Source organism: Aythya marila (genome assembly GCF_965140915.1).
Source record: "Aythya marila genome assembly, chromosome: 2".
Classification (NCBI taxonomy): Eukaryota; Metazoa; Chordata; class Aves; order Anseriformes; family Anatidae; genus Aythya; species Aythya marila.
Window position 1 is genome coordinate 1,006,257 of NC_139043.1, and position 25,330 is coordinate 1,031,586.

At 50.7% G+C, this 25,330-nt stretch overlaps 1 protein-coding gene across 9 annotated transcripts in view; it reads left to right on the forward strand.

Moving 5' to 3' along the window:
- MAP4 (microtubule associated protein 4) overlaps nucleotides 1-25,330 on the forward strand; it is a 142,467-nt gene that overhangs the window by 20,698 nt on the left and 96,439 nt on the right. For all 9 annotated transcript variants that reach the window (XM_082752373.1, XM_082752374.1, XM_082752377.1 and 6 more), the window contains exons 2-3: nucleotides 6,412-6,465; nucleotides 25,043-25,299. In XM_082752373.1, coding sequence (XP_082608499.1) covers nucleotides 25,062-25,299 — 238 coding nt within the window. In that variant the 5' untranslated portion in view covers nucleotides 6,412-6,465; nucleotides 25,043-25,061. The remainder of the gene's footprint in view (nucleotides 1-6,411; nucleotides 6,466-25,042; nucleotides 25,300-25,330) is intronic.

Genomic DNA, 25,330 nt, shown 5'->3' on the forward strand with positions numbered 1-25,330 from the left:
CTTGAAAACATGGATATGTCCAAGTGTTGTGAGGGTCCTTCCTTATAGCTGTAACACCTCAGAGGTGGACAAAACTCTGACAGCTGTTCCTCTTTAAAGCTGTTCCCTTTCAACTTGTTGTTGCTGAGCTGGACTTTGAGCTCCCCAAGAAATGGGAGACCTGAGCTACTTCTTTGCCCATTAGCTGAAGCTGCAAACAAATCTGTGAACTTTGTGACATTGCTGTTGGCACCTGCAGCTTTCTTGTGCTGCAGGAGGGCAGCGGCGCCGTCTGGATTAGCGCTGGTGTAAATGGGTGTAGTGGGGCTGAAGTGAGCAGAGAGAGATAACATGTTGTGTTATTATGGCTGGCTTCTGCTAAGCCTGCCCCAGGTTTTGCTGCTGCCTGCTGGGCGAGTGGCCTCAGTGCCTGGCAGGACTGGGAGCTGGAGGTTGCTTCGTCCTGGTCCTATTAAACAGCCCTGAGGGCCAGGCATTATAGAGCAAAGACTTCATAAAAGTCCCTTAAAAAGACCAGTAAAAATGACAATGCATCTCCTGTTACAATTATTTCCTAAAAGCAGCGAGAGAGAAGACCTTGCAAACAGCCCTGCTTCTTCCAGGAGGGGGCTGGGGCACTCCTAGGATGTGCCTTTTGTAGAGGAGGATCAGCTGCGGCGGGTTCCAGGGAGCTGGGAGCGATGTGAGCATCAACCCAGTGCAGGAAGGAGAAGCTGCTCGGCGTCTGGAGGCTGCCTGCGTCTGTGCTGGGTGTGACCTGAGCCATGTGAGTGCCCTCTCCAGGCGTCCTGACCCCGAGCGTGCTGCTGGGGGGTGGCCGTAAGGTGTCCCCCAGCTGCAGGAGGTGCAGTTGGCTCAGCAGGCTTTGCTTAGAGGCTCAGTGAGGGCTGCTTTTTCTTGTCCTCCTCAGGGTACCATTAATGCTTAGACCCAACCGAGGGGGAAAGGCCTCTGGGTGAGCTTTGGCTTGGTGTAGTTGAGCTGTGTTAACATTCAGGACCAGGCTCCGGTATTTATAGCTTCGTATTCAGATGTGCATGCAGCTGAGTCTGCTTCTGAGTCTCTGCAACATCTCGACTCATTAAAAATGGCTCTCTCTGGTCTTATCACCCCAAAAAGATGGCAGGCTGTTGGATAACGCTGCCGAAGTGTGGGCGCGGGCATGTGCTGTGACAAATAAAGCATGTGACAGGAGTCACGGTGGATCCGTATTGATTAGATGGAACAGTAGGAAGAATTCCTGAACTTTAGTGCCTTTATTTTTAGCTGTAACTCAGGCTGAAGGTTTGCTGTTCGATGAATTCTGCCGAAAATAAATACTTCAGGAGAGGATTAAACTGCAATGTGAAAGACAGTTTTTGTTATGCAGCAGTGTTGATGGACGGAACCGGTCAGAAATCGCTGTTCTCCTGAAATTTGCATGCTCTGAATCCAAACGAGGGCTGCTTTTAGCAAAACTCCTCATCCACACAGGAAGCGAGAGGTGCTGTTGGGAATGCAACTGTGAGAGCTAAAATTAGCGAACAGCCCTGCTAGCAGCGGAGTTGTTCAGCTGGGAAGACATACTCTGGTTTTGCTTAAATCTTTCTGTTTTTATTGAGCTGCTACCAAAAAGGAATTCACTTCCTGAGCGCGTTACCTGCCATGGTTCTTCCTTCTGTGGGTCTGGCTTTGTGTGTTCAGGTTTTTGTTTCATTTCAACACATCCGACCCACAGAAAGCTTCAAAAATCACCTGTCAATGTATTTCATCTCAGTTCTCAGCCTCCTGTTGTGTATTTCCCAGCCTTGTAACCCACCTGGTGACGACTCCTGGCCCTCCCCGTGCCCCTTGGCTGCCTGGGTGCTGCCGAAACAAAGCTCCAGGAGCTCACCACCCTGTTGGGGTTCAGGGCTCTTCTGGAAGGACCTTGGCGGGGCCTTCACGCCGGTGATTTACAAGGCCGTGAGTCATTCCTGCAACTTTCTGAATCATTGCTTGTTGTTTCCGTAGTCAAATTGCTCTTGACATATGAAAATCCGTGGTGCCATAAAAGAAGCCATGTGCAGCTGCTCATTTACTGTCTGATTGTGTGAACCTCACTGCCTGACTTTGTCAGCCGGAGTTCTCGCAGAGGGCTGTTTGTTAAAGCTTGTCCTCTTTAATAAGGATTAAAGGCAGATATTGCCAAAGAGAATCTGCTTCCTTACGGCTGGAAATCTTCGTTCTTCCCTCTGCTACCTGCGTTTGGGAAGTATGAGCTCATTCTGTAGGTACCAAGTCTCGTGTGACATCTGGCTTCCTGTTCATGGATGTTTCCTTGGAAGATTATTTATTTCTCGAGTGTAGTGGAGCTCAATCTTCATGTTTTGAGGGCTCTTTGAGCTACTTGGGTCTGAATTCAGCATTTCCTTCTCTCTTGGCAGAGGCTCTACTCAAACACCTGGCATGGAGTCTAGAAGCAATCTTCCAAGCACTGTCAGCATTGTCGGAGGTGCCTCATGCAGGCGTAGGAGCAGGAACTTGACGGTGATCAGAAATTCATTGACTCCTTGGCAATGTTACCCACGGTGGAAACAAGTCCACCCTGTATTGCAGAATAACCCCGTGTTTTAGGATCTTGGTTTCTGGGCACCTATTTTGGTGTATCCCCAAGGTGACTGTGGCCATGAAGGTAGCTCCCCTTGTGTCCAGTTGCAGTTAATTCACTGCGTGGCGTATTTATCCTCTAGGAAAGGGCTGGGGTGGATGTCTGAGAGGTCCTCAGCTCGGGGTTTCGTGGCCAACGTGGCCGCAGAGGCTCGGGGTCCCCAGGGCTGCGTTTGGGTGCTGGGTGGTGCAGTGCTGCTTTGCATGTGGCACCCTTGCTGCGGGGCGTCGTCCCTCCTCGCTTTCCATATCAAGTGATCTTCGTGCACCAGGCGGATCTGAGAGCCCGAGATGTGGAAATAAAGCACCAAGGGTGAGAGGGGACAGAAGCCAAAAGCTCTACGGGCTTCCTCTACCAGGGTCCAAGGCATGGGAACTTCTGAAATTGGGGATGGGAAGGTGGAAGGTGCTGTTTGTCTGGAGAAACTGAGGGAACGTGTAAGGGTGTCTGACAGAACAGCGCCTTCTTTCTGATTCCTTAACTGCTCTGAAGTGTGTCCCCTTTTGGTGGGGTCAGAGTGACAACCCCGAGCGTAAGGGCAGGTTTGGTCACACTGAGACGAGCAGGGTTTGCACCTGAAGTGCTGAATCACTGGCACCAGGGGCTGCCCAACTGTGGTAGCTTTGTGAGGAAATCTCTTCCTCCTCTCACATCTTTTTGGGTGCCGTACCAAGATTTTGTGCTTTTCTCATGGACCAGAGAGGTGGTAGCTTACTCCATCCTCAAAGGAGCTGTGGTTGGCAGCTGGCAGAGACGAGTAGTTGCTGCTTGGAGTAGTAACTGTTCAATATTGTGTAAAAGGGGGAAAACCACAACAAATGAGTTGTTTGCTGTATTTCAGGGTAAACACAGAAAGTACCATGGTCTCGTAATGGGACCGGCAGTTCAGCTGGTGAAAGAGCATCGGTGGAAAACTGGAGGGGATGAGAGGAGCCATCAAAATGTTCAGTAAGAAAAAAGGAGCTTGGGAACCTGGGGAGCTGAGGAACGAGAAGTGCTGGTGCAGGACGCGAACCTGGCTATTAGGGGGTAGCAAACACGGGACAGGATGCATACCAGGCACTGCCTGCTCCCTGATAGTGCAGGCAAGATAAAAACGAAGAGCGGGTGTGGTGTGGGATGGAAATGAAGCGGAGGCTGCTCTGCTCCTCTTGCGTCGCTCTTCAGCGTCACTTGTGTAAAAACTCTCCTGGGGAGAAAGTTGCAGACTTGGAACGAGGGTTGCAGTGTATGGGGAGGTGTCCCTAATACTAAAATAATTCCCTCTTTCTCTAAACTGGGAAACAGCTACGGGTGGTGATGGGCACAGTTCAGTGTTTGCCGCCTGGGTGATCGATGCTGCGTTTTTCCCCAATTCGCCACGACTTCTAAAAGTGGCTGGAGCCTGTCTCAGTTTATTCTGAGGGCGTGAGGCAGCGCGCGTCTCAGACTCCTGTGAGGTCTCGCACACGCAGATCTCTGCTGTCCCACCGTCTGTGCCAGGAGAGCTGTCAAGCTGGGGTAGGAACAAGCAGCACTTCTGCTCGCGGGTCACAGACATCCCATGAGAGGGAAGAACGACCCATGTCATCTGCCTGCACCTCTCTGAGGCCTTTGGCACGGTCCCACGCGACGTCCTGGTCTCCAAATTGGAGAGATTTGGTGGATGGGCAGTTCAGGGGCTGTCAACTACAGGAGGGGAGGGTTTAGGTTAGAGGTTAGGAGGAAATCCTTCACTTCGGGTGGTGAGGCCCTGGCACAGGCTGCCCAGAGAAGCTGTGCCCCATCCTTGGGGGTGTTCAAGGCCAGGCTGGATGGAGCCTTGGCCAGCCTCATCTGGTGGGAGGCGTCCCTACCCATGGCAGGGGGTTGGAACTGGATGGGTTTTAAGGTCCCTTCTAACCCGAGCCATTCCCTGGTTCTATATATAAGGAGAAAAACAATTTTTTTACACATTTGGATAGCTGATAAGACCTTGGTAGCACGTCAATGCCTTCCTTCAGGGTTCGTAGAGCAGCTACAGATGCAGCTTTACCAGGGAGGCTCTTGCCCAGACCAAGAGCCTGGGGCCACCCTCCCTTTGTGGCACCAGAACCGTGCGTGGCGCAGCGCTGTGCGGCTGGAGATGGAGCTGTGACACCCAGCACTAAGCAGGAGCTGATATTTCTCAAGTACTTCTCATTACCTTTTAATCTTCTGCCACAGAAGAGAGCGGCTCGCTCCTTTATATATATTTTTTCCCCTTAAGAAACTGGTATTCTCAACGCAAAGAGCAGTTGAGATGCGGCGTGGGAGAGCTGGTGGGGTGCTGTGGAAGCTGTGGGATGAACTCTTAGCGGAGCAGAGCACCAGGGCCTGCTGTGAGTGGGGTGCTCGTCGGCTGCAGGCAGCTGGGGAGCGAGTCCCCGATGCTCTGATCTGGCACAGGGTGGCGAGTGGTGGTGTGGGGAAGGGAAACGTGGGTTTCTGGTGTGCATTAGCAGCGCTTCCTGCTGTCGGAGGGGGAGCGGTAATGTTAGCATACAAGCAGGAGCTCATCCATAATATTTATCTCTGAATCATACACGAGGTATTTCTCCATGCCTTAATTAACTTCCAGCTCTCCCTCCCAGCCTTGTGGAAGGGAACGGGGCTCTGGCAGAAAGTTTTTCCCACTCCTGAGCGTGGCTCTGTTTGCTAGAGCTGTAACGGCGGTGTTTCCACGGGCCTGCTCTTCCATTTATCTGCAAACTCTCATCCTCTGCCATGGGATGGGAAGCACGGATCTGTAGCGAGAGGAACAGGAGCTGCTGGCTCTGTGTGGCTGCATTACCGACAGGCCCCGAGCTGCCATTTCAAGTGAGGCTGACTCAGCTGCTTGCCGTGGTGAGGAACGGCTCGGGTGGATGTTTGTGTGTGTGCACCGAAATGCTGAGCTGGCTCTTCCTCTGCAGCTTGGTTCGTGCTCTCTGCCACTGAGCGCTACGTGGGGAATGCAGAGAGTACTGTTTTAATACATTTTTTTGTTTTTAGATACACTTGTTTTGCAATAAAGGAACGCTAATGAATAAAGCGTAAAATAATGTATACAAAAACTTGGAGCAGAGGAGGAAATGGTTCCCTGGTAAAGCTAGTGGGCATCGCTTCACGGGCGTCATGGCAAGCGTACAGCAAATAGACAAACCTTCAGCAAATCTTCAACCTGAAAAGCACAACTCCCAATTGATTTATTGAAATCTGGATCCCCTTAAAATATCAACCCAAATACTGTGAATTAGCATCTAAAAAAAATGCGGTTTAAGGTTTTCTACCTTTCACTGCTGTGTCAGGCCACAGGCGTGCTGGTGCTGCTTTAGCTTTGGTCATCTCCAGTCTGATAAAACCCAGCGCAGGAATCCAGCCTGCTTTGCAGGGGGCTTGGGCAGTGTGTCCCTGTACCAGTGACTTTGGGAGCCTTTAAGCCACTCTATAAGCACCTGAAATTGTGCTTAGTGGAGGGATGTCCTGATCGTCCACTTCAGGTTAACGGTGTGTTTATAAAAACCCATTTAATTGTGTAATAAGGGAAAAGTTGCTTACAATTTTCATGGTATATCCTTGGCAGCTCGAGCAAATGTTGGTGTGAAATAGTCGTAGCTAGGTAGCGTTCCTGTTGGGAAGGGAGCGTTAAAAAAAAGCCTCCGGTGGGGCTGTAGCAAGACTTCTCCAGTTTTAGTTCATTTTGACTGACAGAAATCATCTTCGTGCCATCCCAATAAGCCGACGTGCAAGTACTCGGTAATTGTCTGGCTTCCTCTTAATTCCGCATGTATTGTGTTTTGCAGATAAGCAGCCTCTGAAGACTGAAGGACCTGCTGAAGGGAACACCTGCTTTTGAGGTATGAACTGTTTTTTTTTTTTTTAATTATCCAACACTAAACCTCTGATTAGAAGTGAAGGCTTGATGCTGCTGTGTGTACACACTGAGCTTCAGCAGCCCTGGGCTCCCAGCTACCACCCAGAGTTCAGCAATCTCCTTATCTCCTGCAGAAGCTCAGTAGCAAGGCTTGGTGGAGCAGGCAGGCCTGGCTATGACAAGCCAAGTATTAAATGGACTCTGGGATAGTCTGCATGCCTTTAAAAGGCATTATTTGGAGAGTTTTTGACTTCAGCTTCTGCAGAATAAATGTCTGAAATACATTTAACTTCTGTTTTGGGTAAATCCTTTATGTACTGCTCATTTTGCTTCCTTCATTTCGAGTGTTAGCGTCCAACACTCCCTTGCTTCTGTTCAGAGGGCAGACATTCTGCTCCACATGTCACACAAACCTTCTGTAGGCCTCCTACTGATACAAAGATTAAGCTGGGCAATCTCAGCTAAGATGAAACCAGCTCTGATTTGATTTGGTAGGAATTAGGAGCGCTAAATTGTCTGAGTTGCTTATGGTGCCTCCCACAGCTGGAGGACAGGATGAAGCTGAACTTCTGCAGGCAGAGGACATGTGAGGGGCAGGTGCTTCCACAACACATTTTAGCAAAGGGATTACCATTTCTTGATATTTATGTGGACTGAGGGGCCCAGATGAATTCCACGTTGCAGTTTGAGCAGTGTGGTAGTCATTACTCTCAAATGCTGTCTATTTCTTCAAGTCCTGGGAGCAGTTTACTGCCTGTTTACTACACTAATTAATACTTTTTATCTTCACCTTTAAGTAGTCTAGGATATAAACCACTTCAACACAGGGCACAGACGAAATGCCCAAGTTGTTAACGTCAGTCTGCCAGTACAGTCCAGCGATACTTGGCTGTAAAGAACATCGAGGAGTCAAAATGCACACAGTTACTACCACTTATTTTAACAACTATCTAATACGACTTGATAAAACTGTCTAGAAGTGACAGCCCCACATCTCCTAAAGCCTTGCTGTGTGCACAGGACACAGAATGCCTCTTTTTTGCCTGCTTACCTGACAGGAGGAGAGGTGCAAAGTCCTGTCTCTGCAGTCAGGCTGATGCTCATGCCCGTTCATGACACAGCTGAAACCAGGCTCAGCATCACCGCCACTTGTTTGTGCTGCGTGTTGGGGCTGCCTGCCAGGCCATCTGAAGTCGTTCTCTAAGAGCTGTTTGAGAAGAAGCCGGCTGAGATGGCTTATCTGGCTTCGGGTGGGATGGAGGGGGTGGGAGGGGAGGCGCCCAGGTTCTGTGCCTGCTTTTCGTGGTGGCCGCAGTGGAGCAGAAGAGGTCACGGGAGGCAGAGTGGAGCTGGTGCCCCACACAGCTGCACAGCGATGACACCGGGGTGGAAGAGCCCTGCACTGTCCTCCCTGCGTGTTCTGTTGAATTTTCCTTTCCACTTGGCTTTGGTGTGGCTGTATGTCTGCCAGGCTCCTGGCATGTCTTGAATTGACCTCAGACTTGAATTTCCATGGTCATGTTGTTAGTCCCCAAGTTGTTCGAGGTGGCGAGTTCGCTACAGTCTCATTTTCCTCCTTTTTTCCATGCACAAATCCAAGTTACAATATACGCTGGCTCGCAGAGCCCCAGCCATACTCAGAGTTGCACCTTTCAACATTTGTTGTTCTGTGGTTTCAGGACATGGAACCACACAGGTGTTTCCCACAGACTGCATTCAGCAGCTAAAAATGCTTCCTGGAGTAACTTATCCGGGAACGTCGAATCCACGCTCATTGACTGCTGAATGAATAAAGGCAGCTTCCTCCCCGCTGTCCTCGGGGGAGCCCAGGAGAGCAGCAGGAAGGAGAGGTGTTTGTGCGGGTCCGGCCGTCGCTTGGGTCTCGTTGGATGGCCTGACCACCCAGAGGAGTGTCTGGGGCTCCTTACGAAGCAAAACCGAGAACCTGTTCCTCTCAAACCCTGCCTGCTTGTTCTGTCAGGAGCTGTTTTCACCAAGGACAGTTTCACCTTGGTCATCTTGCCTAAACTCCAAGTCCTGGACAAGTACTAGGACTCCTGTGGCACCTACAATTTCATTTGGTTATTGTGTTGTAACATGCTTAGTAAGTACTTCTGCAAACGTTTCCTGCTGGATTAATTTATTTCTTGTGCAGCTGCTTTAGCTGGAAGGAAACGAGCACAAAAGCACATCTTTAGGATCAATGTTATTGATGAAAAGCGAGCTAGATTGGGGCTGCTGCTGCCATAATTGTGGTAGGGGTAAGGAGCTGCTCCTTGCTGTGCGACTCCCTGGTCCCATCCTGCCGGGGAGCTCGCCCAGACGGGGAAACTTCTCTGCCCCTGTCCTTCAGCAAGTGGAGTGACTGCTCGTGCTGCAGGAGGATTTTGTGTGGTTTGCTGGACGAGGGGCTGCTGCATTAGGCAGCCACCCTTTCAAAAAGGGGCTGAGGATGGCACTGGCCTTTTAGTTTGAGAACAGTGGGAACAGACTCGAGATTTAGCCCTTGAAGTAAGAGAAGCCTTGGGAAGAAGGCAACGCTAATACATCACCTACAACCTATGGCTTGAGTTCCCTGAAGAGCTGTGGGCAGAGCCCTTTATTTTAATCCTTAAAAAAGGAAAAATAAAGCAGGGGAGGGGGTTGTTCAGTACCATACCGTGCTGGTTGGCCCTTCTCTCCCTCTTTTTGGAGGGGAAGCAGCCTGTGTCAGAGGGCAGCAGCTGTACCTGCAATAAGGCAGTGAACCGTTCCCTGCAGAAACTCGGAGGCTGTACCTGATAACATTGCAGGGAGACCTGATTTTTTTTTATTGATCTCTTTCATTGAACACCCAGCTTTTGTTTTCTAACCAATGCCTTGTTTTTAAGCCGTGGCTGAATGTATTTGCTATCAAGAGCACGGAAACGTAAATACAATAGTGGTTGAACTGCAGCAGCTACTCCCTTCCTCCTCTGGTGGCTTCCTGCATGCGTTTTGGAAGGTGGAAATTACTCTTCTGCAGTAACGAATTTCAGAAATGAGTACTCTTCCCCCTGGTGCTGCGCCATCAGATGTCAAAAACCAAAGGATGTGAGCAGAAAAACCCACAAGTGCTCTCATGTATGTGTTAAGACAGAGGTAAGGTAAGGGCCCTTCAACGCTCTCCTGTGCTCCAGCCTGATGCAAGCACAGGCTAACGGGACATTTTGCTGTTTTTCTCCACTTTACCTAAACCTGTAGCCAGAAAACCGTGCAGGCAGCCTTCTAGTTGAACTAACTAACATTCATCTGCTTGTGATGCTTGAGCGAGTCTCTTAAGAGGATAATTAATAAAAAGAGTAACTAATAAACGGGGGCGGTGCCTTCACCGACTGCAGCGTTGTTCTGCCAGACCTCAGCTTGCGATTATTTTAGAAAGCTGCTTCCTGAGTGTGGTTCTTGTAGCAACGTGGGTCACTAGTAGCTGATGCTGGTAGCTTTCTTAGCTGGGTATGAGTTCTGTCGTTGTGAATTTTGCCATTAAAACTAGCTCAAGACAGTGGAAAGGTTCAAATAGTAATGCCTGATCTTTTGCCTAGCTTGGGAGGGGTTGGATTGAGCTGTTTGCAGGTTAGAGAGTTAAACTGACCTCAAACCGTAGGCTGTCATGTGCTGTTTTTCATACCCAGAGCCTCTCCTGAGCCCTGCATGGCAGTACCAACTTTCTGGGGCGAGTTATTTCTCTGCAGTGCCTCCTTGCGTAACCCGCCGCCCGTAACACCGTTAATGCGCCCCTGCTGCACGAATGCTGCTCCCGGCCCCGAGCGCAGCCGCTCCGTGATGCTCTTATGGCGCTGGGCCAGCTGCATGGCTGAACTTCGAGAGGATCCCGGGGATTTTTACTTAGCTAAGAATAAACATCACGTGAGAGCAGGGGTTACTTCCCCGCCCGGGGGAGAGCGAAGATGGCGCGCCGCTGGGGAGCGGCCTCCCCGTGCTCCGCAGGGATAAGCTGCGAGTCCGCAGGAAGCAGAAGGGCCTGGCACGTAGCCTCCTGCTTTTCCTTGCTGCTCGGTTCGCCGGTGCACGATGACACAGTGCTTTCCCAACAGTCTATTTTTATCATTGCAGAATCTGATAACTAACCTTGGGAAAGGAGACGTGATCGTACTTGCTGCGTTTCCAGCCCAGCGGTGTTTCACGTTGGGCCTCGGCCTGCGTCTTGGGTACCTGGTAACGTGCTACTGAGTGCCTTGCTGAGCACTTCTAACTTCTCTCCACCTGCGTTTTTCTCCAAGAGGAATATCTCCTTCTTTCAGATTGCACACAGGCAGTATTTACTTCCAGCCTTCTAGCAAATCCTTCCATGAGCTGTTTGTAGCCAAAGACTCCAGTCCTTCTTGTAGAGGTGCCCGGGAATATTGAGCTACGTTTCACCTTGGTTTGAAAGGACTTCTGATTTTATCTTCCCTGCTTATGTGTAGACAGAAATACCCCCTACTTAAAAGTAAAAAGAAAAAACAAAAAAAAAAGCCACAGAGGGACGTGGCTGCCCCAGAGCACACAGAAGGAGCAGCGGGCTCATGACTCTTGGTCCTCTGGGTATGCTCTGCTCCTACCCTAGCACTGCCCAGGGACTTCATGAATTTGTGGGCAGCTGCGAGGTCTCCCTGTGAGTGCAGGGACCGGCTCGTTCCTGGCTGAAGGACCCGACGGGGGCAGAGTGGAACGGGCCTGGCTCCCTCCGAGCTGTGCTGCAGAGCTCCGTGCCGCCTGATGCTCCAAAACCGGGGCTAGGCACTCCTAGAGCGTTTGTTTCTCCTTCTTAAATGTCTGGTTCCAGAGGGCTTTGTTGTGGTTTTGAAGTGGCAACCCCCTATCTCCCAGCTAGTTCAGGTGTCTGTTCTACTTCCAGATCCCTTTTGGGGCACCTCTGTCAGTTCGCAGGAGCCCCAGGGCAGGGCACGGTGCGCCAGGGCACCTGACGAGTCCATAAGCCACCACTTTCTACGGTGAGGCTTTGCAGAAGTCACAAGAGCTGGAACTTGTTTCCTAGCCTGGATGTGTGGTTCGTTGCATTCCTTGGGAGCTTTTGAACTTCCGATAGTGAAAGCTTTCAAATATTTCGTTCTTTGCAAGTCATTTGCCTGAAAAAGCAGCCGTAGATTTGCTGTTTCACTCATCTGGCGCAGACATCCAGCTGGTGGTGAGCTGTCACTGATGGAAATAGTTCACTAGGCAGCCTTCTCATTTGGAAGCTACCAGTTCTGTGTCCTGATCTACAGGTTCTCATGCTATGTAATTACGCTGTCAAGAGGTGCTTAGCTTAATTAAAGTGAAGTAGCTGCTCTAATGCAGTCACCAACATAACAAGGATTACTCTCTATAGGTAAAGGAGTAAAGCTTGTATGTAAACGGAGTTCCTGGAAGCAGTGACTGTGTGCACCCAGTTGCCAAGCAAAGTGCTTCTGTTTTCATAGCTCCTATTCTCTGCAACCTGTCGTGTTTTATGCTACTTGCCCAAATTTTGCCTTGCTTTTTGGGTAACACCAGCTGGGGATGTTGGGGCGCTTCTCCAGGGGTCGGTTTGCTTGCAGATGGTGATCAGCCTTTCTCGTGGGCATCAGATCGTCGCTGCGTACAGAAAGGTGGCCTCCAGCAGCTGGACGTGAGCTCTTTCAGTGCCACCTGTGGCTCGATTTACCCTTGATACCCCTTGTGAAATAGGGGAGCAGAGCTGCTGGGTCTCTGGCCTCTTTCTGCCAGGCTGTTTCCACAAGCTGGGATTGCCTCGGCTGTTTTATGGAAAGCTGAACTCCCAATTTTGGGGACTTAGAGCAGTAAATTTATTGATGCGTGCATGATACGAGTGTAACACTTAAATGCTATTTAATGGTTGCTGATTTTACTCTTTGAGAGCTTTTTTGTTTCACTTCGTCTCAGAATATCTGTCTTCTCTGGTCTTTACTTTCCCTGCAACCCTCTTAGATGCTTATATGTACATGAGGCAAACCACGGAATTCATGGAAGTATCGAGAGCCTGAGCAGCACTGCTACAGCCAGAATTCATCTGAACTGGATCTCTGAAAAATCATTCTTCTCCCAGCATGACTCGTGAGTTCTTTCACGTCTCTGGGTTTGTAGCTGCAGTGTTCGTGCTGCTTGGGAAGAAAGCACTACAGTAACAGAAGAAATGGTCTTAAAATGAAAGCTGAGATTGTCAAGTAAGCATAACTCATTCTGGGAACAGCACATATAAGACAAACGTGGAGCAGGATGAACGTAGAGGAGCTGAAGGGAGGGCTGAGTGACTGAGGTGAACTTCTGCAGTGAAACTCTTCCCTCTGCCTGCACTCGAGTCGTCTTTCCCAGGCCTTGGCAGCGAGATGATCTCGGGGGAGGAAGAATGCCTAATAAAAACGGGAATCGCTGATTGATCTGATTAGAAATGCGCCTGCCTTTCCCCCTCCCAAGGAAAAGGACTCTGTAGGAAAAGTCCAAGGCATTATTTTCTGTGTTTTGCCTTCCGTGAGGTCGGAGCTGCTTTCCTTTCTGATGCGTGTGCTATTAAAGGAAAGCAGCTGACAGCAACAGCTGCTCGCCTTGCCTGTTTGCTTTGTGGCTTAGCAGTCCATGTGCAACAGAGAAAGAAAGAAAGAAAGAAAGTGCTCTGCTAACAGCCAGGCTTTTCGTACCCTGCCCTGCGCTGTCGTCTCGCCCTCTGTTTGCTGCCAGGAGCCGGCGGGAGGCTCTTCCCGCGCTGATTGATGCTGCAAAACCTTATTTGGTGCCGCCGCTCTTGCTGCGGCTCTGAAAATCCCCTCTCCTCTGAAACGCCTCGCAGGCTGGCACGCAAGTAAGACTTTGTTTTCTTTTGAAATCAGCTCTGAAACCACCAGTTTCTTAGCTAAAACCTACAAGCCTGTGCCGAAGGTGGGCAGAGCCCTCTTATTTCCCTCGGAGAAGCGTTTAGGGCTTTGGAGACGACATACCAGCCTTTTTTAGGGCTCTTATTTCAATGCTCGTAGGCCTGTGCTCAGCCAGACACTTGAAAGTCCCTCACAGTTATTATCTATGAACTCATCTTCCATGTGGCTTTTTTGAAGGCCGGCCAAGCCCATTAATCCCCACCTTTCAGAGGCCCTAATCACTGACGGGGCTTATAGGAAAGTTATTCTCGTCCTCCCAGCGAAGCTGCTCTGGCAGAGCATCTCTCCTGCTGGAACTGAAGGCAAGTTGATTAACGTGACTTTTTATCAGCTTGGAAGCCGTACAGCTCATAATGGAGCAATCTAACTTGGACGGTCTTACCCCATCTTGCCGAGTGGTGAATAGGAATGAAATTGCCCAAAGGAAGGAAATCACTCGGGAGGCTGGTAGTCTCTTATCTCGCTGTGCTTAAGTATAATTAACGCTAATAAAACGCTCTTTGAAGGCACGGATACATGCCACATTTTTGGGGAATGGGTGCGAGTGATGTCAGGCTTGGAACAGGTCTGTTGAGCTGATTTTAATTTTTACAGCTGTCACTCTTCCTACAGCCGCCTGGCTCTGGTTTTTGGCTGGCTGGGGCCTGGCTGATGCAAAGCCACCCTGGTACGTGAGGCTCCCCCTTCCCTGCCCTTCTTCAGAGACTCTCCCTTGGTTCCCAGGAGAAGATGAGTTCTGTGAAATGTACCTCTCCACCCTGAGCAGAGAGAGCAGGAATTAAGCCCAAAATGGGGTGTAACAGATGGGAAACTGCAACGGGGTCTGAAATCTGACTTAGCAACCTGGGTCTCACTGGGCAGGAAAATTGTCTGTGCAGGCTGGATTTCCTCCTGAGGTCTGTGGAAGAAGCAGGGGCTGCTCTGTGCCACCGAAGTGCTGCGTGCCAGAGAAGTGATGCTGTGAATGTGATTGCCCTGGAGTCCCAGGATGTTATCTTAGAGAGCAAGAGCAGCAAACGAGTAAGTCCAGCCCCCTCAGGTTCATCAGCAACTCCGAGTGCTTTTGGAGCAGTAAGTGGGCCTGTTCCATGACCTCTCCTGCCTTCCCTAAAGCAACACTTCGGGAGCAAGTTCCCCAAAGGAAATGCACGAAGGCATCCATAAAACCCGATACGGTGCCTTTGATTTTCATAAGAGTCCACATTACGAGTTGGCGTAGGTGATCTTACATCACTGACAGTTTTTTATCTCAAAGGGAAGGAGTCTCATAGTCCAAACCCGAGTTGGGTAACAAATTACTGCAACAGAGTTATCCGGAGTGCTCCAGGAGTGGTGAATCACTGCGGATGCAGCAGGCAGAGGTGTGCCTGTGCTGTGCCTGCTCTGGTGCTGCTGGGAAGGAGCAGCGGGGCCGTGCTCTCCCCACACGTGGGGCTCAGCAGGCGTTGGGCTCTCCCATTCACCCCTCGGCGCCCTGGGCTTTGCTGGGATGTGACTAAAGGGATAAAAACATCAGACCAGAGATTTTACAACAATGAAAAAGTGAAAAATTGAGCAATAAAAAGCCGCGTGACTTCATAGGACTCTTCCCCTCCCATTTCGTGAGGCTCCTTGCCGTGACCGCGTGCTGCTGAGCAGGGCTGGAATCGTGGTGCCCTGGTTTGGGAGCTCCTCGTTATCCTCGTTAGGACCAGCTCTCACCTGGAAGAGTGGCTTCAGCCAGCTAGCAAAGCCCAAAGGCTTTAACAAAGTGCCAGCGTGTGCAAGGTTTTTCTCGATACAACTTGTTTTTACCTTAAAGCCACATGGTTACTTGCCTTGCTGTGCAGGAGGAAGGTGAGGAGTGGTGAGAAACCAGCAGCCTTGTGGTACGTACATGAAATTCTTGCTTTTGGAGCTGACCCTCTAGAACAGTGCTGGTTGTGTGCACAGTTCTGCAAGTCAGGTTCTTCCTACTGCGCTGACTTGGGGCCTTGCACAGGAGACAAACCGAAGCCATTGGAGACAAGTAATAACTTGTGAGGCTTTTGAAGCAGCAGGAGGGAGATGTTTGTATATTAGGAAGCAGGCTCGGTGGCTGCCTTTCCATGGCAGGACGAGTTGGGACTCCTGGAGCTGGCTTCGTAGCACCCAGAGTCGTTTTAGGTCTTAATTGAAGAGCCAGAAGGGTACCTGAAAATCTGAATGAACAAGATTGGCAGAGGTGCGAGTTCTGGAATCGTTCCTCCATTTCTTTAACGTAGCCTTGTCTTGTTTCTGTTCTTGGCAGGAGCCCTTGTACTGATGAACTCCTGCAGGGCTGTCTGCAGCCCTTCATCATCCCAGGACGCGGGGTGGAAGGGGAAGGGGATCCTTCCCCAAGCTGTGCGTGTGCCCAGGGAGGCCGGGGGGCTTGTTTCGTTTTGCTTTTAAGTCTTGCCTTCAAAATGTAAAATGGAAGTGCTTTTAGGCTCATCCTGTTCTTTTCCTAGGCTTTCATAGGAGACTTTTCCTACTCTCCTTTCCAGCTGCCTTCGTCTCTGCTCCTAGCAAAGCCAGTCGTGCCGTCGTCTTCCTCATGCCTCCTGAGCCTTCCACAGCAGAGCGCTGTGCAGCCGAGCACCCCTACTCGTGTGCATGGGTACTTAGAGGTGCAAACAGGTTTTTACTGGTGCTCTGTCATTTGGGTATTCCTTCCACGTTCATCTTTGATGGAGATCTGACTCCGGCTCATTATTTTAGTTTGCATAAGTGCTGAATTCAGGCTTTATTTTTAACCTGCTTTTACCTAATTGGCAAACAAACAAGGGGGAGGGGGCATACGGTATGCACGTAGCACCTGCCAGTGGGTACGGAGATCCTTCCCCAACCTGAAGTTTGACCATTTTTCCCTCTGCTAATAACAGATCTGGCTCCGGCCATCAGTTTGTGCGTGCACAGGGCTCCTGTAAGGACCGGGAGCATCGCATTTGCTCCTGCAGGCGGGGCTGCTCGGGCAGGATCGCCTTCCTTCACGGTCACCTCGCCCTGGAGCTGAGCCCCAGGAGCCTCCGGGGGGGTTCCTGCACTGAAGGTGACCATTTCGGAGCCACCTGCCCACCCTGCTGCTCTCTTTGAGTCTGGAAGGCAGAGCCTGGAGGGCTGCGTCCATCGGCAGGCTGGGGGCAGCAGATGACAGCCTCTGGGAGCGAGGCTGGGATTGCTGAGGGGTTTTGGCCTTCATTGCCATGCGCTGCATCACCGGAGACCTCTTCTTTAAAAATCCATAACAAGATCAATTCCTGCGCTGAATTACAGCAAAAGTCAATGCCGGCGACCCAACTTTCTCATCGCTCTACAAGCCTGTGCCTACGGCTGCTGCAAAGCTCGTGTTTTATTTAAACAAGCAGGACAGAGCACTGCAATCCCCCTGGAGGAGTCTGCTGTGGATGCACACACGAAGGTGAACAGGCTGAGCGATGCTCTGATCCATCCTTGCTGGCGTTAAGGTTTGTTTCTGGGCAAAAATCCTCCCAGAACACACAGCTTTTGCCCTGCAGAGGCTGGAACAGCCTGCTTGGTTTTCCGAGGAGGCGTGTGGGTGGGATTTTTGGGGAGCTTAATTTACGTGGTCCTTCGGTCAGGTCTCTTGATACCTGGTAGCTACTAAAATGGTCTTCAGAGCAGCCAGCTTCGCTGAGACTTTTATATTTGCATTTGGGAGCACTTCATTACTTGATGCTTTGTGGATTGTGTAACTTCTCGGACGTGCTTTGCAGATCTGGCTGATGTTGAAGACGTAGCTGCTGTGTGGAGATGGAAAGCTGGTGTCTGCATCCCTGTGCTGGTTAGGCTCGGCGCTGTGCTCTTTGGAAAGACAAATTGTGCTCTTTTTCCTGAAGCAATGTAAAGTTCCTCTTTAAAAGTGCTTGAGGAAGGTAGAGTTGGATTGTCCTTGTTGCCATCGCCACCACGGCATGGACTTCTCCCAGTTCCTGTGGTTTCTTTTAAAATCCGTTTAAGAAAAAAAAAATCTTTCTTAAATCCAGTTGACTTGGGGCCAGTTGACAGATGACTTTAATGTCAGTAAATGTCCAGCTCTAAACTGAGACGTGGCTTTAGTTGGGCTAAATGTCGGACTCGGCTCTCAGGCTGGCCTTAATTGTAGCTTTTATGTTGACAGCAGGTAGGTAGAGGTGTGGAAAGAGGAGGCTGGCTTGTGGCTTTCCTCTGGCTAGTCCAGGACGTCCGCCCAGTTTGCTTTGCAGACACTCTCCTTTGATCAAACGGAGGCTCTCCAGGCTATGAATGTCTAAAAAGCAGGAAGAAAGCCGAATTTGTCTCCAATCCCCAGAAAACTGAGAGAATCTTTCCAACGCTACTGAAGAGATGCAAATGATGGGAGACTGCCTGCTGTCTGTCCTGGCTAATTCACCCACCGGCTGAATCATTGCACAAGGTGAAGGCAGCGCTATAGGCTTTATGGCTGCTTGCTTCAAGGAAATGTAGTTGATGAAAACGTTTCAAGCTTTTGGAGCAGAAAGGTTCATTACAGCCCTGTGCCCAGCCTGGTTGTGGAAGCGAGGTGTAAGGGCAGAGTCTATTAGCAGCAAAAATAACGCCTCGCTGTCAACTGCAGAGAAATGGTCGGAACTATTGAATAAAAACCGGAATTATTTAGATCCTTACAGAGGCAGCAGGAAACTGGAACCACTGCACTTATTTTAAGCCGCCAACTCTGAAACTGAAGCTGCAGTTTATACAAGTTGTAGGTAGGACACTTTAAAAACAAAACAAACAGCAGCGCTCAGCTGGAGCTCATTTTGTTCCAGTGCCTTTCCCTGCTGCAGTCCAGTGGCCTCGCTGCGGTGGTTTCCCTTCTGCTCTGCTGGTTGCTCATCATTTATTACAGACCTCGCCGTGCCCGTTTCATGAAACTTCATGAAACGCGGAGCTGACTGATGTCTCTCTCCTCTTGTGTTGATTTTTTTCCTCTTCTGTCCACCCCTTTCACTTCCTTAGGCTTGTTTCCATTTTAGACTTAATCTTTTATTTTCCTTACCCAAAGTACACGTCTGGTTTCCAGCCAAGCTTTCACTCCAGTCGGTGTTTTTGCTCATATTCCTGCCTCTTCTCAGGCTTCCTCTCCCGGGCAGAGCAGCAGTGCTTGGAGCTTCGTTACCTGCTGGGGTCTGGCGCAGCCCCTTGCTTGCACATTCCGTTATCCCCGGCTGAACAGGCTGCAGACAGCTCGAGAACCTCAGGGATTGCTTCGAGAACCTCAGGAATTGCTTCGAGAACCTCAGGGATTGCGAGATAGCAGGCGTAGGAAGGAGCAGTGATTGTGAGCGAGCCGTGCCGTGCCGTGAGGAGGCAGCAGTGGCCGAAGCTTTGTCTCCTCCCTGACACCCCCCTGACGAGCTGAACTGCAGGTTTGCTGAGCCTATCTGAAGCGAGCAGCTCAAGCACTGCGCTTATCTCGCGCGGCCACGAGCTGCTGCTGGAAGTGAGCTGAGATTTGCATCGAGCCTCTGCGGCTGTCGCCTGGTTATCGGTGAGCAGCGCAGGGGCTCTCACTGCTCCGTAGCAGCCCGGGCTTCTTAGGCTCACCTAGCAGTGTGCCCGGCCCCCTGTGGTCTGTTTTTGGGGTACCCCCACGTCTGCCCCCCATTCCTAGCCTGCAAAAATAATATTATTATTATTAGGGATGTTCGGATTTGTTGTCTGCATGGATTTGGAAGCTGAGACTCTCCATCTGTTTCATGTACTTAACCAGGAAGCTGCTGATGAAGTTGCCCTGAGAAGGGAAGTGATGATGCAAGTGCTTTGCCTGGTGGTGTGGCAGTCCTGGCCTTAAAAGCAACACCTGCCCCCCAAAATGCCCCAAATCTACCTGCTCTGGACTCGCCACTGCTCTTCCTCGTGAAGAAGGGAAGCAATTGCTGAGTTGTATGAGCAACGAGAAGCTTTCTTGCTGCGTTATGTATTGTCTGAAGGACAGCGTGGTTCTGTACGACACCACGCTCACTAATCCTGATGGATGCGATGGGGAGAGCCCGGTGTGGGGCCGGGAAGATGCTGCAGGGCCCGGAGCCCCTCTGCTGCGAGGAGAGGCCGGGAGAGCTGGGGCTGCTCAGCCTGGAGCCCAGGAGGCTCCCCCTGCCCCCTGTCGGAGCTCCGGGGGCTCTGACTGGGAGCAGAGGGACCCGCGGGGCCTCCAGCCCAGCCAGGCTGGGATTCTGTGAAATTAATGCCTTTCCATTGAAGGTCAAAGGTTCCTGGAGCTGCATCTCCCTACCTCTGAGAATGAGCCTCTGGGAAATCGGAGCGATGTCCCGCAACTTGGAACACCCCCAGAAATGAAGCCCAGCTCCAAACTCGTTTAACTTACTGGGGAAAAAGCAAACAAACAAACAAACAAAACACCTTGGTTTAGTTTGTGCTTAAAAAAAAAAAAAAAGGGAAAAAAAGAGGTCACAGACTTGGTGTGTCTGTGCACAAAATGTAAAATGTCAGCAGTTGAGGCGCCCTCGTTTTGGGAGGATAAATGCAGGCGTCCTCTTCATGTGACTCCCTGCCAACACAGCGCCGAAGGACGATGACTTTGCATCTCTCTGCTCCCCGCTGCCCTGTTCCCTTCTGCCTCAGTGCCCACCACTAAGTGCTCCTGAGAGCCTCAGCTAAGAACAGGCTGGGTGAGGACGAGAGAAATGGCACGATGACCGAGCTGTCTGCGTCTGCCAGGCGGAGACTGTTCTGCACGGGGCTGGGAGCTGATTTTAAAGGAGCGAGGGGATCTGGTGGAACAATATTCCTGCTAATAACTCCCTGTGCCGGTGTCTCCTCTAAACAAAACCAGGAGAAAAGTTGCTTTGTTTCTTTTTCCTCTTAGATGCATTTAAATGCTCTTACCTCTTTGCCATGAAAGCTGCTCCCACTTTGCTTTGGTGGGGGCAGCGCATTTTGGGGGTGCTGCTCCTAATGACCCAGAAGGCTGGGGGGACTCAGCCAGCGCCTCGAGCCAGCTGTGGCTCTGTTCAAGCATCAGCCAGGCCTTCAAGTATCATTTTTGGGGGGCAGCATCCCCTGTGCCCACGTGCCTGTCTTCCCCTTTCGCCATCCTCAGCCGAGACGCAGGGAATCTGGGTCAGACCGCTCATAAATTTGAACTCAGCCTCTGCGTGCCCGGAGGCGCGTACGCCGCAGCGCAGCGCGAGCAGCTCCAAAATGGCAACACAAAGTTCAGGAAACAAATTCCACTCTCCCCTAGATGGGAAGCTGAGAGGCGGCGGCTTATGCAAGCTCTGTTTGTGTCCCTCCTGCCTGCGGAGGGTGGCTGCAGGAGACGATGGTTCTTGAAAGTTGCTCCGCTGGGGTATGTAAAATAAAACTCGTGCGTGGAATTGCCGGCTGGGTTTCTTTCTAGGACTTGTGGTCTGGCTGCAGCCCACTCCTCACAACAGGCAGACTTGATGTGAGCTGCTGGGAGTGCCTGGAAAGGAGCTCGCTGCAGGTGGGGGCTGAGAATTGGGTAAATAGCTGGAGCTGGAGGGCAGGGCTCTGTGATAACTGAGGGAAACAGCGCTGCTGCTTTCGGCTCAGCTACCAGGAGATGGCTTTGTATGGAAAGGAATAGGTTGCTCGCTGGGCACACAGACTCCGAGCACAAAGCAGAACAGATGGGGCAGATACTGGCTGTAACGGACCAGCTGCTGCTGGAACACGAAGAGGCCTGAACAAACCATTTTTGGGAACAGAAGTGAGGAGAAGGAACGTAATTGATTTGCTGCGGAGTAATTTGAAGACTTCCTGGAACAGATCGAAGAACGCCTGGCTACCGGAAAGCTCCCTTCCTCCTCTGCCATACAGCTGACCCTGTGGGGCCACCGGCACCACAGTCTGCTCCTTCCCACACCTTGCCCCCGAGCACGGTGCCTGCTTGACCCTGGCAGTCCTCTGAGGCCCTCCAAGAGATGCAGACCTTGAGTCACTCAGGCTGCAGTTACACCATCGCTCCTTACTCCCCGTGCCACTTAGCAGACATCAGGAGCGCAGCAGCTGTCTCGCAGATGAAGAATTATTGAATATTTTGTTAACTGCTGCCTTCTGAAGCCGCCACTGCTCGGTTTTCCCTTTCATCTTGTAAGTTGATGTCAGAATTCTCATTCCGAGTGCTCCTCTGTGTGCCTGGCTCGCCCAGCCGCGTAACGCCCAGCGCATCGTGTCTTGGTGGATGCTCCCGAACGCCTCCTGTGCACAGCCAGCTCTTCTCTGTGGATGAACGTGGTGCAGAAAGCATCTGTCTTCCTAAGCTGGGCAACACCTGGTTATTTTGTCAGTTTTCTTCTACCCTTGTGCAGAATTTGTGCAGTGTCCTTACCCTCCTGCCCTAGCCGTGAGCTGGGTGCTTTATGCGCCGGGGAGACAGATTCTCTGTTTGCTGCAAAACACAGCGTGGCTGTTATGAGTTGCATTGATTTTTTTTATGTCGTTTCTGCATTCCTTATTAAGTTAAATATAGACAAGGAAATGTCCTGCTGATAGGCCTGCGTAACCTCGTTATTATTTATTTTTCCCCAGAAACTAGATTGCTTTCATGTCCCAGTCCTACGTGGGTCTGAAACGGAGACGTTGTCAATGCTGCTTCATGGCAACTGTTCATTACGGTGCCGCTTTTTTCTTTTAATCAGGAACAAAAACTGCAGGATGCGAATCTAGCAGCGGCTTGGGATGGAATATTTGGGTGCCAGAGGACGATCTGGGTGGGATCAGCACTGACTCGGGTTTAGTAACTCCTGCTGGCTTCCCCAACGCGTTCCCGTGGCGCCTTGGAGGAGTTTGCTATGTTAATTGGCGCGCAATTGCTTAGGCTTAGAGGAACGATGATGGAATATCTCAGTGGAGCAAGACCAAGGTAATTTCTGGGTCATCAAAGTATCGCTTAGGAGCTTTCTCTGCCTGCAAAGCAGTGATTATGGCAGTACGTGGCCACGTGCGGTCTGCTGCTGGCTCTGGACGCCCGCTCGGTTCGGATGGTGCAGGGGAGGGGATGCTAAATGTTACAGGGCTCCTCTGTGGAGCAGTTGGCTAATAGTTTCCATCGGAGTGGGAGGATGGGAGATGTCTTGCTGCTTGGACAGCCCCTAAATTAAGCTGTCAGGAGGAAACGCTGCTAAAAGGCCCCTCCTGTGCTCGAAACCAAAATAGCAGGAAGGTTTAATCCGAAGCGAACGTGTGAGTGGTGTGAGCTGGGAGCTCGGTTCACTGACTGTCCTCGCCCCTTTGGGGCAAGGTTAAAAAGAGAGGTTTTCCTAAATGCCACCTCCACGTTGTAAACCTGCCTGCCGTGAAGGGCAGGAGCTGGAGTCCTCTCCTGGAGCCCGCTGTGTCCGTGCAGCCTCTGCGTGTCGTCTCCCCGGGTTGCTGGCTGTTCTGCAGCAAGTTCCTCACCTCAGCCTCGATCCTTGCATTTCCTAGTGGCATCATGAAGCAGCTTGCTGAAAATTTTGAATATTGGTTCCTTCTCTGTGCTAAGTGAAACTTTCAGAAGAAAAGGCTGAAGTGTTCCTAGCATCAAACTGTCTCTGAGATGCTGATCTCAAAGCCACAATTTCAATTGGAAGCACGAGGGGGTAAGACGGTGCGTCTCAAACCTCCGTCTGAAAGAGCAAGTCGAGCCTAAATCCTATTCTGAGACTTCTGTTTGTTTAAAAAAAAAAAAATAATAAATAAAAAATACGGCTGGTCTTGATAGCAATAACCCCTTCAGCTGGGGCCGTGCACGAAGGGCTGAGAGCTCCAAACCTTTCACCTCCGGGTTCGCAGTAAGCGGTAACTCCTCGGTGCCGTTACCTGACCCACAGAACAGCAGCTGCTGCTTGGAGTCTGATCCAGTTTGACCTTTGAAGGGAAGAAAGAAGAGGTTTTAACTGAATTAGCTCCCCTAGCATGCTTGCGTGTGGTTACGTAGACACCAGTATCAGTGGAAAACCATTGTCTGCAAAGAATGCCGAGCGTTGCCTTGCCCAGCTCGAGCCCGTAGGTATGTCAGCGGCCGTATGCTGCTGATGAAGAATTTCCCGTAGTCCAAGGAGTAGGAGCCTTTGTGCTGGAACAAGGGGGCTGTGTTCTGCCACCCCAGCATTATGCAGTGACCCCGGAGAGCAGCGTAGTGGCTGCATGGGTCAGCCCTTCGTTAGCAGCACACAAATTGCCTTTGTGTGTGGCTGCGCGGGCGCCGTTCTGCGGCCCCACTGCCTCTGGTCCCGACCTGGCTCCGTGGTCCCATCCCATGTGTTGGGAACTGGCCATAAAACAATGAACCGCTTGAGCTGAGCTCCTCCTCATCCTTTTGTTCAGGTGAATTTGTTGTTGTTGGAGCTCTAAACCTTCCTTCCCAAGCTTCCCTTCCTGTCCTTGTCCTGTAGTGATGAATGGGGCGCTCCTGCCTCGCCTTGCTGGGCTCCTGAAGCAGAGGGCATCTTTCTCTTAGAGAGGTTCTCCACGCTGGTAGAGGTTCTCCACGCTGGTTGTTCACCTAAGGAGCATTGTTGTGCTTGGCATCATCTTGCTTTGCTCTTCCAAGCATAGACAAAAACTCAAGGAAGCGGAGTTCCTGTAGTAGGAGTTGTAAGTATGCTGCTTCAGATGCTAATGGCCCGTTGGTCTCTGCCTTTCACAACCTGACGGTTTCTGCTGAAGGCTAAAATACAAGAATGGAGCTTTTCATTCCTCTGGTATGCCGGGAGCACTGCGTGTGCACAGCTGGCCTGCGAGGAAGTTCAGAAATGTGCCTTGTGCCAGGCAGGAGCGGTGGGCTTCTCTTCTTTGTACGGCTTCAGATTTGCTTCAGCTTCTGTTGGGTCTTTGCTAAGAGCTTCATAAGGATGAAATCTGAAAAAATAATTAATTATGGGTGTAAATAATTGTTTATGGGTGTATTTCTCATGTCAACCTGAACGCCTTTGCTGCAGAGCAGTTGAATTGGGTTAGGTACATCTTCTGTGTAGTGTGAGGAGCTTAAATTGAAGCTGAGATATAAATTGGGGAGGAAAAGGAAGATGGTGAGTCTTTCTCCTTCATGTTCCCAATTTATAGCTTTGTGCGTGATGTGGATGTCTATTCTCCACTACATTTTTTTCTGCGTAAACATCGTTGAAACTTCACCTTCCAGCACAAATCCCAGGGCTCGATTGGGTTTGTTGGCATTAGCAAGGTTTGCTGAGGACAGAACCGCCCAGCTGGACCCTATCTACGGGATCAGAAGCATCCCTGAAGTATACATCAGAGATTATGTAAAATCCTAATCTCCATAGGGGAGGCTGGGTGGAGTCCAGCCCAAGAACTAAATTCGCTTGCGTCACTTCTCTTCCTGCTGCTGGGGATATGTAATTAACTCGCAGATCTGGGGCAGGGCACCAATCAATATAAGATTGTGTTTGTGCTGGCCAGGTATTTATTTATTTTTTTTAAGGTTCTGATAAAACATCACGTGGTAGGTTTTACTGCCTGAGCATGACACGGTTCGGGTGACCTGGCTTGTTTGTTTGCCTCCGGAGCGTGGTGGGGGTTTGGAAACACCTGGGAATTGGTGAGCACTGAGGTGGCCGTGACTTTGTGCGTTAGGTATCATCAGCAAAACTGAGCACGCTTAAGAGGTCTCTTACTAAAACATGCTTGTTTCTTTTTCTTCTCCCCCAAATGGCTCTGTAGGTCGCAGAGGTGCTAAAACATGGCTGACTTGGATCACAATCTCAGTCTCGCGGACGCTCTGACCGAGCCACCGCCCGAGATCGAGGAAGAAGTGAAAAGGGACTTCATTGCCACTCTGGAAGCAGAGAAGTTTGACGATGTGGTCGGAGAAACAGTAAACAAAACAGACTATGTTCCTCTGCTGGACGATGACGATGCAAAAGCTGGAGGCCAGGAACCAAAAGGCAAAGCCCATGCAGACAGCAATCAGGTGGAACGTAAGTGTCTTGGTACAGAACAAAAAGCTTC